The sequence below is a fragment of the Thunnus thynnus genome, chromosome 20 (genome assembly GCF_963924715.1).
Source record: "Thunnus thynnus chromosome 20, fThuThy2.1, whole genome shotgun sequence".
In the NCBI taxonomy this organism is placed as follows: domain Eukaryota; kingdom Metazoa; phylum Chordata; class Actinopteri; order Scombriformes; family Scombridae; genus Thunnus; species Thunnus thynnus.
This window is the reverse complement of record NC_089536.1, coordinates 17,492,137-17,507,403: the sequence shown is the minus strand read 5'-3', so window position 1 is coordinate 17,507,403 and position 15,267 is coordinate 17,492,137. Positions and strand designations below refer to the sequence as shown.

Here is a 15,267-nt window from a genome sequence, read left to right as displayed (position 1 = left end):
AACACTCACATACAGAATGTGGAAATGTTCCAAAATTTAATTTTCAAATTCATTTTTAAATATTAAAAATGTATATTTTCCATAAAGATATAATGACCAGATAAAGATACATTTAATTACACCAGCTGCAGAAATACTGAAAGAAAATGAACAAAAACAACAAGAACAAAAGAGAAAATGTCCTTAAGTTTAAAACATGCTGTTAAGTTTTGGCATGTATTTCCTCAAGTCCCTCAGTACTCAGAAAACTTGGACCAATACTATTCACCTTATCTATGCTTCCTTTTGGTAATATTATTCGGAAACACTCCATGAATTTTCACTGTTATGCAGATGATACCCAGTTATATTTATCAATGAACCAAGATGAAACCAGTCAGCTAACCAAACTCCAAGCATGCCTTAAGGACATAAAGACCTGGATGACCTGCAATCTTCTGCTACTAAATTCAGACAAAACTGAAGTTATTGTACTTGGCCCTCAACACCTTAGAAACGCACTATCTAATGATATAGTTACTCTGGATGGCATTACCCTGGCCTCCAGCACCACCATAAGGAATCTAGGAGTTATCTTTGATCAGGATATGTCCTTCAGCTCCCACATAAAACAAATTTCCAGGACTGCCTTTTTTCACCTATGTAACATTGCAAAAATCAGGCACATCCTGTCTCAAAAAGATGCAGAAAAACTAGTCCACGCATTTGTTACTTCTAGGCTGGTTTATTGCAATTCCTTATTATCAGGCTGCTCTAACAAGTCTCTAAAGCCTCATCCACTGGTCCAGCTGCACATGTACTGAAAAAAACTAGAAAAAGAAATCATATTCTTCCCATTTTAGCCTCTCTGCATTGGCTTCCTGTAAAATCCAGAATAGAATTTAAAATCCTTTTCCTCACCTACAGAGCCCTTAATGGTCAGGCTCTGTCATATCTTAGAGCTCATAGTACCCTATTACCCCACTAGAACACTGCACTCCCAGAATGCAGGCTTACTTGTGGATCCTAGAGTCTCTAAAAGTAGAATGGGAGGCAGAGCCTTCAGCTATCGGGCTCCTCTCCTATGGAACTATCTTCCAGTTTGGGTCCAGGATGCAGACACCTTCTCTACGTTTAAGAATAGGCTTAAAGTTTTCCTTTTTGATAAAGCTTATAGTTAGGGCCGGCCAGGCTTGCCTTGGACCAGCTCGTAGTTATGCTGCTAGGCCTAGACTGCCAGGGCACTTCCCATGAGTTTTTGTGCTTTCTCGCCTCACAGGTTCCTATGGATCAGGGTCATGGACCCTTTAGTTATGGATCACAGGCTTCCATGGACCATGGCTGCAGGGACCCCCGTGGTTCTGCTTGACACCCATGCCTACTATTATTATTATTAGTGATACTTCTATCATTATTATTGTTATTATTATGCTTCTCTATGTCTCTTTCCCCCCTCTCCCCCTCCCTCCTTCTTTCTCTCTCAACCCAGCCGGTCAAGGCAGATGGCCGCCCACCTAGAGTTCTGCTTGAACTGAATCTACTTCCCTGTTTCTCAATCGAGCTTTTCTTCAACCCATTTTATTTATATTTATGAAAATGTTTAACCAGAGTTAGGGAGTAAATCTGTGACTAACCTTGCCAACTTTGCAGCTTTGCACACACACACACACACACACACACACACACACACACACACAGACACATACCTACTAAACTGGTAACAGAGAATGCTCACAAGCAAATAAACCTGTTGGACAAGGTGTCTGACTCACAAATAATGAATGACAAGCTGTTATACTGCAACTGAAACATTTCTGAGACTTGGGAGACTTGTACTGTATTGTCAGAATAGAAAGCGATCTGCCTGCGTAAGTACGTCTCAACTGCTTATTTTTAAAAGGTAATTGTCCATTTTATATTATATTGAGGATAGATGTTGGCTGCAATGTTTGGATCATGTTTCTAGAATGAAAGCACTTTCCAGGTGTGTCAACATTTTACAAACTGAATGTCCACATGCTCATGTAAGAAAATTGGACAGCAATTACTTTGATTACTTTGGATTGGACTGTAATTATGTGTGTTATGTGTTGAAGAAGTGAGTGAAATATATCTCACTCTGTTAAATAATGTCCCTTCTCTCACAGGCAGGTAGAATCACGATGGAATTTGCTTGTGGGTTTGTTTATGTGCCGCCAGCACTGAGTCAGAAAGACGGCCAACGACCCATTGCCCATGTCGTTAAACGCTCAGGTGCGATTTCTCTCAAACATTTCCAAGCAAGACAAGAAAAAACAAACCTATAACACTGACACTCGTTTAAAAAAAAGACGCTTTGCTGTTTGGTTGGATTTTTCTCAATCCCACAGAACAGCAGCCAAATACAGAGATATTTTCTGTGCAGCTCATGTGGAGTTTGACACCAGAAAAGAAAAAACATGAAGAAACTGGAAACATCAGATTTTAGTGTCTCAGATTCAAAGAACTTGTTAATTCACCAGTTTGAAGAAATCCTTTATAGAAGCACAAAGCGTTCACTCTGCTGTCACTGACGCTACAGTATCACCTGCTACTGACAGATTTCAAAAGGATTTCTGGGAAATGAAGTCACTAAACTGACTAGACATTGAAGGAAAGAAAGTGAATCAAAGAAGCAAATTCATAAAAGAAAAAGTGCTTTGAACTGAGGCTGCAACTAACAATTATTTTCATTATTGATTAATCTGTCAATTATTTTCTCACTCTGATTAACCAAACGGTTAATGTGTGTCGGAAAATAGTAAAAAATTATGGGTGATACCTTCAGATGTTTTGTTTTGTCTGACTAACAATCCAAAAACCAAACATATTCATTTCACCATTGTGTATGACAAAGAAAAGCATTAAATCTTCACATTAAGAAGCTGAAATTGTCTTAATTTTTACTTAAAAAATGACTAAAATGATTATTTGACCATTGAATTGACTAATCGTTGCAGCTCTATTTTGATCATCAAAGATTATACATACCTGTGTAAAAGTATCCAAGTGACTAGTTGGTTAAGCACCATTTAAGTATTATGCAATCAATGACTCACACAACCTCTCCTGTCTATCTTAGAGGAGATATTCCTTTCAGTAAAAGCCATCTGCCACCTCAGTCACATTTTCTTCACTGCACAAAGGTCATCACTGCACCAGTTGTGTTGTCTGTGCTTCTCTTGCAAGAAATGGTTCACAAATTAGCTGTATGTATATAATCTTTTATTTCCATTCCTTTTAGCACTTCTACCTCCCGTTAACCGGACTCGCCCTCGCACTCCTCCTCCTCCTCCTCCAACGACAAACTCTGCAGAAGTCAAATCATCAAAATCTCCCCCCTTTCCCCTCCAAATCATTGAACAGTTGGAGAAGAGTAAGGGACTAAGGACGCTTGTGAAGTCCACTCCCTTCTATGAGAATGCTGAATTTCACCGTAAGTCAGGGGCAGCTTCCTCCATCATTACATCTCCTCAACAGACAACATCTCCTCGAAAGACAGGTACTGTGAATTTGAGAAACAATAAATGGCGCAAGCTCAGTGTCTGTACTGTAGTATTATCTCAAATACAATAGATGCAATTGATATCATAAAGGAGTAATTCACCTCAAAATTCAATGTTGACTTCTATAAACCAACTCTGCTGAGATTAACAGGGCCTTCAAATACACATTTTTTAAAAGCTTTTATTTAACTGAGAAAGTTTGGCTTTGGCCAGGACATCATGGGGAAAAATTTGACTTTTAGAGATGTTGTTTGACTCTTAAGTTGCCCGTGCTGTTGGGAGAAAACTGAAGGATGTTTTTTACTTTGTTGGGGTTTTAAAGGGTTGCTTCAGTCAAATTACATATTACATATAAACATATCTTCTCACTACTGCTAGTGGTATCTAATCATGCAGATAGTTCTTGATTTATTTGTCCAGGTTTTGAGATATCACCCTGATCAGACAGAGCGCTTTTTGCAGGTTGCAAAATGTGAGGTGCCTTTTTTGTTGAAGCCTACAATTTAAAAAAAGAGCAGCTTGCTGCAACCTTTTTTTTATTGTTGCTAGGCAACCACCAAATCACCTGTCCTTAGACTAACCGTTATTTTGCTGTGAAGTAAACTCACTCTAGGCCTGCTGTTTTCTGTTCAGATCATGGTAACTATGGTTGGTAAAGTCATATAGCTCCAGGTATCCAGCAACAGCCACCACTAGGTTTTCCCAGACCAGTCTGGTTTGTCCTCCATGATTGCTGTCTCCACTTGTTGTGGTCACCACCACAGAACTTAACTCGAGGCATTCAGGGTGCTCCTGCAAAAAAATGAGGTGCTCAGCAATGCAAAAGCAGCAAGCAAAAAGCTTCACTCTCATTGAAAACAATTACAAAAAGCCACCCCAGGCTGCTAAAAAGCGCTCTGTCTGACCGGGGCCCAGGTGCATTTCATTTGGGGTAGAGAAGGAAATCGCAGAGGCAGCACTTCGAAAATCGAATCTACATCTGCATGATTAGAATCCACCAGAGGTTAGGGATGCACTGATCCAACTTTTTCTCTCCCGATAACTTAGCTCAGTATCTCAGTATCTACTATGTACTGATCCAATATTCCCTTTTCCCCCAACTTTAAAATCTGTAAACCTCATCACATGGAACTCAAAGGGATCATTTTGATGTAAGGTAACATGAGGCCAGAGACAGAATGGATGTAACTGCTGGAGAAAACAGTGAATTTTATTTTTCTATTGTCAGTGACATTGACAAAAAAACTAAAACTGTTAATGTGATTCAGTCATTTCATGGCAGATGCTCCTTTATAAGGTCAGTATTGACACTGATACTGAGCCGTTGTGCACCCCAGAGAAAGATGATTAGATGAAGCAGCCCTTTACACCTTTAGTTTGAAGGTGGTGATATATGCACATGAGTAGAAATTTCACTCTAGAAATAAGTGACAATTTAAAATTTTGGGAGTGAATTATTCCTTTAACACTTTGCCTCTGTCTCTTTCATACAGCTCTTCTTCCACCACACATGAAACCTGCAGCAAACAGCCAGTCCCCTCCTTACAGCCAGCCACTCCCTTCATCCAACACCAACAATCAGATATTTACCTATGACCTCCCTAAAGATCAGCCGGATTTAAATGCCCAGCCCTGGGACCCAAACTATTCATACAGTATCCCAGAAGGAACTGGAGGCGAGGTGAACCTGCCAGCTGTTACTAGCAGTGTGCCAGGCCAGACATCAGGTAAACCAACAAGACAGTTGTCCCACTTTGTGCTCAAATCTAACTTGATACAACATAGTGAATACCATATTTGACGCAGCCTTGTACAGATCAATTTCTTCCGCTCTCAGCTCAGTCCACAGCCCCACCTCTCCCAGCAAGACCTTCATTCATGAGGTCAGTACCAGAGTATCTGGTGCTGTTACCTTCAACCCACTCAGCTTCTTCATCCTCTCAGAAATTACCTTCAGCCCCGTCACTTACCACATCAACCACCGGTAAAGATGAACATAATGTCTATCTGCTATCAAATGACTCAAAGGGAAGATAATTTTTATAATTATTCTAACCACTAATGTAACACAAAATGCTCACTTGTTGTTTGCAACTCATGATCAGCAGATAAGGGGCCTCTGCAAGGAAATCCCAATGTGATGCTTGTCAGTTTGGGAAAATTGCTCTCAGATGAAAGAGGTCAGTAAACTTTTATCATCACCATAAAATATTCATTATTGGCTATCTACAATGGTTTGATTTCCAGTCTCATTAGCTTATAATTGTGTTTGTGTATTTTTCAGTGCAGCCCATACAAGGAGAACCCACCTCCTGCTCTCAGTGCGGGTCTGTGTTGGACTCCGGCTATGACAACATGGTAATTAAATCTTCTATTTGACCTACAGTATATTTTAAAACCACAATACTACTATGTGGTGACATGATTAAGAGTCATTGATTTCAAATGTGAATAATAACCTCCTTGTAATCATTACTGGGGAATAGGGAACATGATGAATTCTTAGAGGCATTCAAGCATCAGTATTATTGATCATGACTTAATGAAACAAATATGATTGGGATTAGTTTGATTGATTCAGACTGCAGACTGGTTTGTAAAATGTTTGTCTCAGTCGGTGGCTGTCGGTGATGTTTGTGGTAATTTAAATAATGTTCTCTCTTTATGCTTTACTGCAGGTTAATGTGTGTTACTTCTGTCAGTCCTGTAACTTGACCAGTCCTGCCAGTATACCACAGTGTCCCACAAATGGTTACCAGGATGGCCTCTTTTTGCTCACTCCTGATGAAAAACCCCTGAGTGCTGCTGACGCATTGCTGCTCTTCTGCATCGACACCTCAGGCTCCATGAGCCTCACCTGCCAGGTAAAATCACGTGATTACTCTTGCTAATGGACGGATATTTGTGACTGCGGACATTCACAAATACAGCTTGTGATGTTTCACATGCAGACAGTGATTAGTCTCTGTTGTTTTAAGGTGTCAGATGGTGAGCACGTTGTCCACAGATCCCGTCTACAGGTGAGTTTCCTCCCCAAGTGACACAACATTGTACAATTCACTGGAAAATCTACATTTTTTCTGCTTTGTGTATATGCACAATATAGTGTATCACAATGGTAACAATTGTCCAGAGATGCTATCAAGATGCTGTTGGCTATTTTAAAAGTGAATGTATTCAAACCAGTTTGTCCAGGAAGCCGTGTTTCAGTGTGTTGAGAGGCTAAGTGTACAACAACCTGACATACGAGTGGGACTCATCACCTTCAGCTGTCAGGTACATGATCATCATTGGCTGGATCTTAAAAACCTAAAAAAAACCCAGCAGTTTATAATTTCAGTGACGCTTTATGTTACAGGTCCCTTAATTTCATACAAATTTTCTGGAAATTTTAGTAATTTGCAGGTATTTAACTGGTAATTACAGAGAGGGTGGTGCAATTTGGTCTATATAATAAAATAACAGAAAAAGCATGAAGTTTGTTAACTGGGTAAGAACCCACTCATTATGTTTGTCTTACGTAGTTGTTAATTTGCAAAACTTGTAAATAAATTAGACTCTTGACAATTCTTTAACTGTCCGAAAATATTTGGTTTTTTAGTGTGTGGTTTTGTATGTCAAATGATATATTAACATATTAGGTTGTTTCAGTAATTTTATGGACAGTAGTTACTGGACATTTCTTTTGACAGTGTTATGTAATTTGGTGGTTTATAGGAAACGTGCTCATTATAGAGTTTTTAAGAAACAGCCTTAAATGCTAATATGTAGTTTAACACACAAAACTACACACTGAAAACTAAGTGTTTTCTGTCAGTTTTTTTTTTTTAAAGACTCTAATTTATTGAGATTTTTTGCAAATTAAAACCAAGATAATAACAAATTGGCACTTACCAACTGCACTTTTTTCTGTATTTTCTTATAATTTGTACCAAATTGCACCACCCTCTCTGTAAAATGTCCTAAAACTTGCCATTATACACCTGCAAATTACTCAGGAAATTAGTATAAAATTAAAGGGTCTATTAAATAAACCATTACCATAATTTTCTCATATAGACACAACATGCAGGTTATTACTATTGCTTCTCTTCATCACCTGATGTTTGTATCAGGTGACAATGCATGGATATGACAATTTCACATCACATTTCCTGAGCGGTGCAGAGCTGACTGACAGTGACTATCTGAAAGCGGCTGCTGCCAGTTTCCCCAGTCCACCTCCACTGTCACAGACCAAGGACTTCTTACAGAGACAAGTTCTGGGGTAAGAGGGAAAACAGTGATTACTTTTGTCTTTTATCACATCATAGTAATGTTATGTTAAATGACAGATGTATCTTTTCTGTTTCTTTTCTGCTTTTTTTTTCTTTTTTTGAAAGATTAACTGAAAGTGGGACCACAGCTCTGGGTCCAGCTGCTCTCCTGGCCATTGCAATGGCTTCCAGACAGCCAGGGTCCAAGGTAAGTTTGACTGCTCAGTCTTTGCATGACCAGTTCAGTGTAGTTGAATGTTTCAGCCCATTTACAGGTCATATGTTCTTAACATGTCACATGTCACACATTATTTGTCACTTGTACTTATTTTATTTAATAACACAGTTTTGTCTGGTAGACAGTTTTTCTATAATTTTTCTTTTCTTCTCAGTTACCAAATTTGATATTTTAAAGTATTTTTCATGCATTCCAGGCTTGCATTAATGTCCCTTCATTTTAGTTCAGCTTAAACTTGAAACTTACCTGGGAAAGATACAACTTCATGTCAGCTGTTGTTTTGCCTAAGTCACATTATAAGTCTACACTTTGAATGGATAGGGGTTTCCTGTAATATAAAATATACATGCTATGAAGTAATTAGGCAAAAACATGCAAAAACCTTGCTGTGGTTCTTAGTTCTTAGTTCTAGTAATCATATTTCAGCTTTTTTGATTTTGCTACGCTCTAAACAATCCAATCTATCCCTGCTGATCCTGAAGGTGATCATCTGTACAGACGGGAAGGCAAACACAGACTTAGGGAATCTAGAGGTGGAGGATAACGATGCTCGCACCCTCCTCTCATCCACCATCTTCTACCAGGAGCTGGGAGAATATGCTGCCAATCAGGGGTTGGTACACGTCTGCAAATCAACATCAAGAATGGGAACAAGTGTTTAAATATATCATGTAATACGAAGACTTACTAGCACTAATGAGGATGGGAGTGGTCTTTTTTTGACTAGACTGGTCTAGATGTGTTGTAATAAAGTTTACACTGAAATATCCTTCTTTTGTAGCGTGACAGTGTCTGTGCTGTCTATAGAGGGAACAGACTGCCGGCTGGATGAGCTGGGAACGCTCGCTGATCGCACTGGAGGAACAGTAAGAGAGTGCCATTATTTTTATTATGTACATAATACATCAAATCTTGCATTTCTCATGTTGACTGTATATGTTGTCTCTTGTCCCCTAGGTGGTAATAGCAAGTCCCAGTAGGTTGCATCCAGAGTTTGAGCAGATTATTGAGAACAGGACAACAGCGACACACTGTACTGTCACATTACTGCTGCCCAAAGCACTGTAAGAATATTTATATGTGTTTATTAATATGTGTATGTTAAATACTAGTATTTCTGAATGCTTCATGGACTGGTCTGGTTTCCTGATGTTCTCTTTTGCTCCAGGCGTGTGATAGGAGAGAAGGAGGCAGGACATAAAGGGACCAGAGAGGTGGGGAATGTGGACCCAAAAACAGAGATCACTTTCCAGTTTGGAGCCAGTGAACATGATGCAGAAGGTGAGAAAAAACTGGTACATTATCGCTGCCAGACTGACACTGTTAGTTTGTTTACTTTGATAGTTTCAGTTGATGTTCTTCTGCCTTTCTCATGAATATCACAGGTGGTAGTGTGATATGTGCTGCCAGGTCTTGATGAACATTGCAAAATTGTGATTTTTGTTGCTGCCAAGAAAAGTCTTAATCTCAGATCACTGCAAGAGAGACAACATTATGAAAGGAGACAGAATCATTACATCTGAGAACAACAGACCTAGATAGAGGAAAAATAAGAAAATAGGCCCAGTAAAAAAGCTGCTGGGCAACAACATAAGTCCATGTTTTGCCATCTCTGGTAAAACAAGAATATGTATATCTGGATGTCATACCACTGCCTGTTAAGTGTCTGAGAAAGAGTGACAGCGACAGAAACTGTTGAGGTAAACAAAGAACTGTTACTTGTCTGTCAATAAGTTTGTCTTAATAATTTAAACAATGGGTTCACCTTTTTTCAAGTCTAGCCAGGAGCCCAATGAACACTGAAATAGGTTTTGCTTGCTGTAATTAGTCCTCCTGTTCATACTGGCTGTTACAAACATATTGGCTGGTGGCCCAGAGGACAAAAAATACAGTGAACATGATAAAATGCCCTCTAAGGTGCCCGTACAAAGGAGAAAACATGCCAAAGTTCTGTAATGGCTGTCTAAGTTATGGGTAAATCAGGATGAAATGCCCAAAGAGGGCCTCTATATGTGACAATCTGGAATGAAGTGCCCTCATGGGCCCTTTCAGTGGAAGAAAATGTGATAGTGCCCTGTAAAGTACCCCCACAAGATGTAATGCAGTGCCCTATGATACCGTTGTAATGGGGTGAGCTAGAGGTTCTGTATGGGTGCCCTTCTAGTGAACAAATAGTGGGAAAAGTGCCGTTTAGGATTCCCCTAAGTCCAACATACTGAAGTGCAGAGTTGCGATCCCTTTCATTGAAAAAAGAGGGATTAAGTGCCCTCTAGGGTGCCCCCACATGTGAGAGAACATGATGCCATGATGAGTGCTCTTTTGATGAACCAAAAACATGGTGAAGTGCCCTATAGGGTGCACTGTAGGGGAGAAAAACATTTTGAAGTGGCCTTCCAGTGAAGAACATGAGATACTGTGCTCTATGAGATGCCCTTACCATGGAGTAAACTGACCATTATGGTAGAAATTATTTTATCCTTTATGTAGGCTGACCATTAGGAAAGTAAAGCACCCTTAAAACATGTTGTAGTTGTTGTAGTTGACATTATTCCATTCAGTTGATTTTGGTACAGTACTACTCACTAGTTTGCTCAGCCACACCCGCTTTAGATTGTTTTATTATGTTTGGGTCAGTGCAATCTAAGCTGCCAGTGACAACGGCATCTGTCGAGCAATCTTTCTCCAAACTGAAGTTGATTACGACTCAGCTTAGAAACAGATGTGGAGAAGGAAGGCTCTCAGATCTTCTGCTGTTGCCCATTAAGAGGGACATCCCGGTTGATCATAACAAGGTCATTAACATTTACAAACTCATGGCTAAAAGATGGATTCTCCTTTGATTCTTGCTTCCTCACTTCCCTGACAAGACAGTTAAAAACAGCTAATTCTCAAAATGTAAGTAGTTCCATGTTTTTACTACAGATGTGTTTGAGAAATAAACATTTAAAACGTTACACATTCCCTGTACTTTATTACAGAGATGTTTGCAAAATAAAATCCACAGTCCTCTTTTTGTGCAAAAATGTATTTAGTAGTTTATCTAAAGTTTACATGAGGCCTCAGTTGTCCAAGTTAGTCAATCCCTCAAGCTTTAGCTTTATCTCAAGCTTTAAACTTTTGAATATAATCTTGCACAAAGCAAGGACTGTGGGTTTTGTCCATCACTTACACTGAAAGCACATTAAGAATGGAACTTCTAATGGTCAGTATGAACAGGAGGAATGATTACAGTGAGCAAAACCTCTTTCAATGTTCACATGGACACCTGACTGTATTTTTAAGAAAGACTTGAAAATATGTGAACCTGTCCTTTAAAACAAATTTGGGGTTGCTGAACACTTGCTTGAGGGGAGTAGCTGTGCTGTGAGTGGGGGGCATCAGATGAGTCAGTGGTGGTTTTTCCTGTCTGACCACTGACTCCTCATACAAGCCAGTGGGTTGTCTTATTCCCATAACCACCTTCCCCTCTGCTCCAAAGTAAAACTGTCGTAAGTTAATTCTGTGCTTCTTTTTAGTGTCAGCGCTAGCTTCTGGTAGCCGTGTGTCCATCCAGCTGCAGATCAGGTACAGACGGAGGAACGGACAGACAATGCTCAGAGTGTTCACTACAGAACGAGATGTTACTGATGACAGGTGATGATGTTGTTTCCATAATTACTTTGGTGCTCTGAGATTGCCTCACACACACACATCACTGTTGCGCTGAGCTATTTGCATCCTTGTGTCCTCCTTGTAAGCTTAAACAAGTCATTATCCTCTTACGTCTCTCATCAACGAGGCGTTCTCACCCTCAGGACTGATTAGATGTATTATTTTACACCATTTTCAGTAAACCTTTATGCAAAGTATATTTGAAAATCCAAGGAGACTGGCTGTTGCTGAGATACAGGAGCCTTCACATCGTGCAGAAATTATCACACCATATAAATCACATTTCTACTCCTTTCTAACGTTTAGTCACACAGAAGCTGAACCTCTCGACTCAGTCTGCCTGCTTCATATGCTGAATGAAGGTCATGCGATTCATTGTCTGAGCAGTTACAAAATGGCTCCTGTGTTGTATAGCACAATAACATAATGGCAAGGCTGAAGCTGTAAATGTTAAGAAGCACTCTTCTGATAAAAGTGTGGCCCTCCTTCTCAGCTCGACGGTCCTGTCCTCTCTGTCTCTGGCCATCATTCAGCTCAACTCGTCACAGGCCAGCGCTGCTCTGGCTGTCAGAGGACGCTTCCTCGACGCCAGGAGGGAAGGCGAGCTGCAGAGGAAGCTGATTGAGAGAGCAATGTGGGTAACAGGAGGCATGGAGGGACTGTGACTGACATTAGTGTGTGGTCTGACAAATTGGTTTAAATAAGGGCTGATTCTATGTCTGTGCATATTTAACACACAGAAAAAAGCCAAAAGATGGAAAAATTACAGAACTGATTATGTCCAGTAAGTCCAGTAATTGTGCAGGTGAAATAAAAATAAGTGTAAGAACGTTCTGCATCAAATAACATGAGCAGAAATATGAGATCAGATGACTGCTTTGGAAACAGACACTGAGAGCGAAACCAGATGCAAAAATAAAAAGTGAGTTTAAAGGTAAATGAAAATCAGATCAACTGGATGTGTTCCTCAGTAGAGGATAGTCATAAAAATGTTGAAACACATCTTAACCTGATGAACTCTTGTTTTTTTTATGCCACTGAGAGCATTCACATTTTATCTATGAACATTCCTTCCTGGTTCAGGGATCCCAAGGCCTTTAGCTCATTTAAAAAGATAGTTTTGTTTGTCTGGCATTCTTTTCTTTTGTGTTCCTTACAATCAACTTCATGTTATTGATAGAGAGCATTCTGTTTATTAGATGTACAGTGTTTCTAAGGCTTGGCAGATACTCCATAAAGTGTGTCTGTTTTTGTTTGCAGAGAGCATAACCGCAGTGCAGAAGACAAACAGACGTATCAAGAATGGGTTAAAACCATGGAGCCAATATACAACAACATACATAACTTCACACGGGTGAGTTTTTCTCAGTCTTCTTGGTATCAGGTTTAGTGCCTGACATTGGTTAGAATCACCTCACTTAAACATTTCACTCTTCTGTTTTTCCAGAGAAAATCTGTCGTTTCAGACTCACAGGTAATGCACGTTGTGTCATAACATCCTTCACTTTAGATATAACTCTGTACTAGAACCTGTTTATAATTTGCCCCTATCACTTAACTTGTCTGATATTTCTTCTTTATTTCTCCTCCCACCAGTCTCTAACAGATGCTGGTGCAGCGCTGCTCTACACCATGAAGCACAGCAACAGGAAGTCTATCTCTTTGAAGGATAAACATAAACTCTAGCCAACTGTCAGCCGCCACCTCACTAGAAGATAAATACCGCTGTTTGATTATCTGGCTGAATAAATTCTGTTGAAATAGCTCACAATGTAAATTATATCAGTTTAAAACATGTTAATCTGTATCCAAAAAAAAACTTCTAAGCATATCAAAACTGCTGAGGTAGTATACAGTGAACATGGGTGTGTATTTCACACCATCCATGTGGCAGTTTGTGTTTTCACGCTGACCAAAACACAGGAAAAACCTGACTCAGAAACACCATCATGCAGCTAACACTTAGATCCTTTTGTGTCAGCAAAATACATCTCACAACATATATGAACCTCCAACACAACAGTTAACATAATTCTGATTAGGATTACGCAATCAAAATGTGTTCATATCCATTAAGACTACATCAGAATATTGCAGAGAAAAAAAACTGTCAGTACTTAAAAGTTGCAAAGGTAGTGAGCAAAATATGACTGAACAAACAATAATCATGCCAGAGATGGAAGCCAAAGCATAAATAAACATGCGTTTCTCTGGTGCAGCCATCACAACACAAACATGTAATTTAGAGCAGATGTCTGTCGAGCATTTGTATGGACCATTATTGAATTCGGGCAGGTTCCAAGGAAGCAGAACATACACACACCAGGTTTCGACCAGAATATGCAGAGTGATGCTCAACAGGTAGAAGCCCACAGTGCCTCTGTCTCTGTGGAGATCTATATGACCGTCTTGCCTCTGGTGTCTTTGCGCACAACCCGAGCCTCCTCTTTCCCCTGAGCCTCCAGCTCCCCATCAATCTTCATCTGAGAGCTCCTCTTCTGGGCCGGGGAGGGCAGGTGGGAGGCAAACAGCTCCATGAGCAGGACAGAAAGGATAACCAAGATATAGGTGAAGTTCCAGACCACCATCATAGCATTATGGAGGTGTTTGTTAAAACAGGCTCGGGTGCAGATGCTGACCCTGCGTGGTGCCGTCGCAGGCAATGTCAGCGTCCAGTTTTGTAAATGGCAGCTCAGCCAGGAAGAGCATCACCAGGCGGATGCACAGGAGGCCGAACCACAGGGAGCGGCACTTGTAGATGATGGTGGCATCCACCGCCGTCTGCTGGATGGGGATGAGACCTGTTACTATGGCTGCCATCATCACTCCTGGCTTTTGTTGGGTATCTAACAGTAGGGAAGTTATCCATATTTATGACAGATTGTTTCACTTTCAGTTCTGCTTATTTATCACAAGAAATCCTTTCAATGGATGAAGAAATTTAATCTCAGGTTTCAGTTTTAAGTTTGTCATTTCAACCGTAAAAAATAAAGTTACAGTCAAATGTTGTTTCTTCAGGATCAGAGTATAAAACTAACAAAACGACAGTCAAGTCAGTGCAGAAATGGAACAGAATATAATGAACATTTTTTAGATATTTGGCTCAGAAGTCTTATCATTTTGAGTTTCTCTGTATAATCCATCAAAAAATGTCCATCTTTAAATGTAAAGTACCTATGAATTGCAATGCAAACACACAAAAGAAAGCCTTACCAGTACACGTGTTCTCATTTGTCGAACCAACAAAGCTCCAGCAGCTCACAAGTGGACTTTAAGGAAGCGTGAAAGCATTAAGCATGAAAACTGTTCATTTCAGCATTCTCAAATGTCACAGCAAATATACACACGTCTGTTTGTGCGTCTGGATTTAAGTGGTTCTTAATGTACTTCAAGGTAAAACTGTCATTAATGGGAAAAAAGTGTAGCAGATAAGTGAGCTTACCTTTAAATAGCAGCCTGCTAATGGAATACTATCACTCGCTCTGCATTCTGTCTTTTATGGGTTCAAGAAATGTCAGTCATCACCAGATGTGATACAGCTTCTTACCATGATGATGTGTTGACTTGACCTCACTTTACTTGGAAGCATCTCTCTCTTTAACATTTAAGATCTTCATGC

At 39.9% G+C, this 15,267-nt stretch overlaps 2 protein-coding genes across 6 annotated transcripts; one reads left to right on the top strand and one right to left on the bottom strand.

The window, feature by feature from the left end:
- The first annotated feature begins 76 nt into the window (after positions 1–76).
- Positions 77–13,409, top strand: LOC137172369 (circularly permutated Ras protein 1-like). Of its 5 annotated transcripts, none has more exons than XM_067576759.1 (21): positions 77–1,847; positions 2,127–2,232; positions 3,242–3,433; positions 4,997–5,230; positions 5,341–5,487; positions 5,609–5,683; positions 5,788–5,861; positions 6,182–6,367; positions 6,482–6,523; positions 6,690–6,779; positions 7,619–7,770; positions 7,886–7,967; positions 8,480–8,610; positions 8,779–8,863; positions 8,955–9,061; positions 9,166–9,278; positions 11,513–11,630; positions 12,142–12,282; positions 12,909–13,002; positions 13,096–13,122; positions 13,245–13,409. In XM_067576759.1, the coding sequence occupies exons 1-21, from the start codon at positions 1,761–1,763 to the stop codon at positions 13,332–13,334; spliced, it is 2,373 nt and encodes a 790-aa protein (XP_067432860.1). In that variant the 5' UTR covers positions 77–1,760; the 3' UTR covers positions 13,335–13,409. The 5 variants fall into 5 exon arrangements, with proteins under 5 accessions (XP_067432860.1, XP_067432859.1, XP_067432861.1 ...); XM_067576758.1 differs by having other exon boundaries at positions 3,242–3,499; positions 5,612–5,683; XM_067576760.1 differs by having other exon boundaries at positions 3,242–3,499; positions 11,513–11,561.
- Positions 13,410–13,906: 497 nt separating this feature from the next.
- gjz1 (gap junction protein zeta 1) lies at positions 13,907–15,199 on the bottom strand. The gene is given in 2 exon segments (XM_067576766.1): positions 13,907–14,293; positions 14,295–15,199. Coding segments are annotated over 2 exon segments (426 nt in total). The 5' UTR covers positions 14,472–15,199; the 3' UTR covers positions 13,907–14,044.
- Positions 15,200–15,267: the final 68 nt, after the last annotated feature.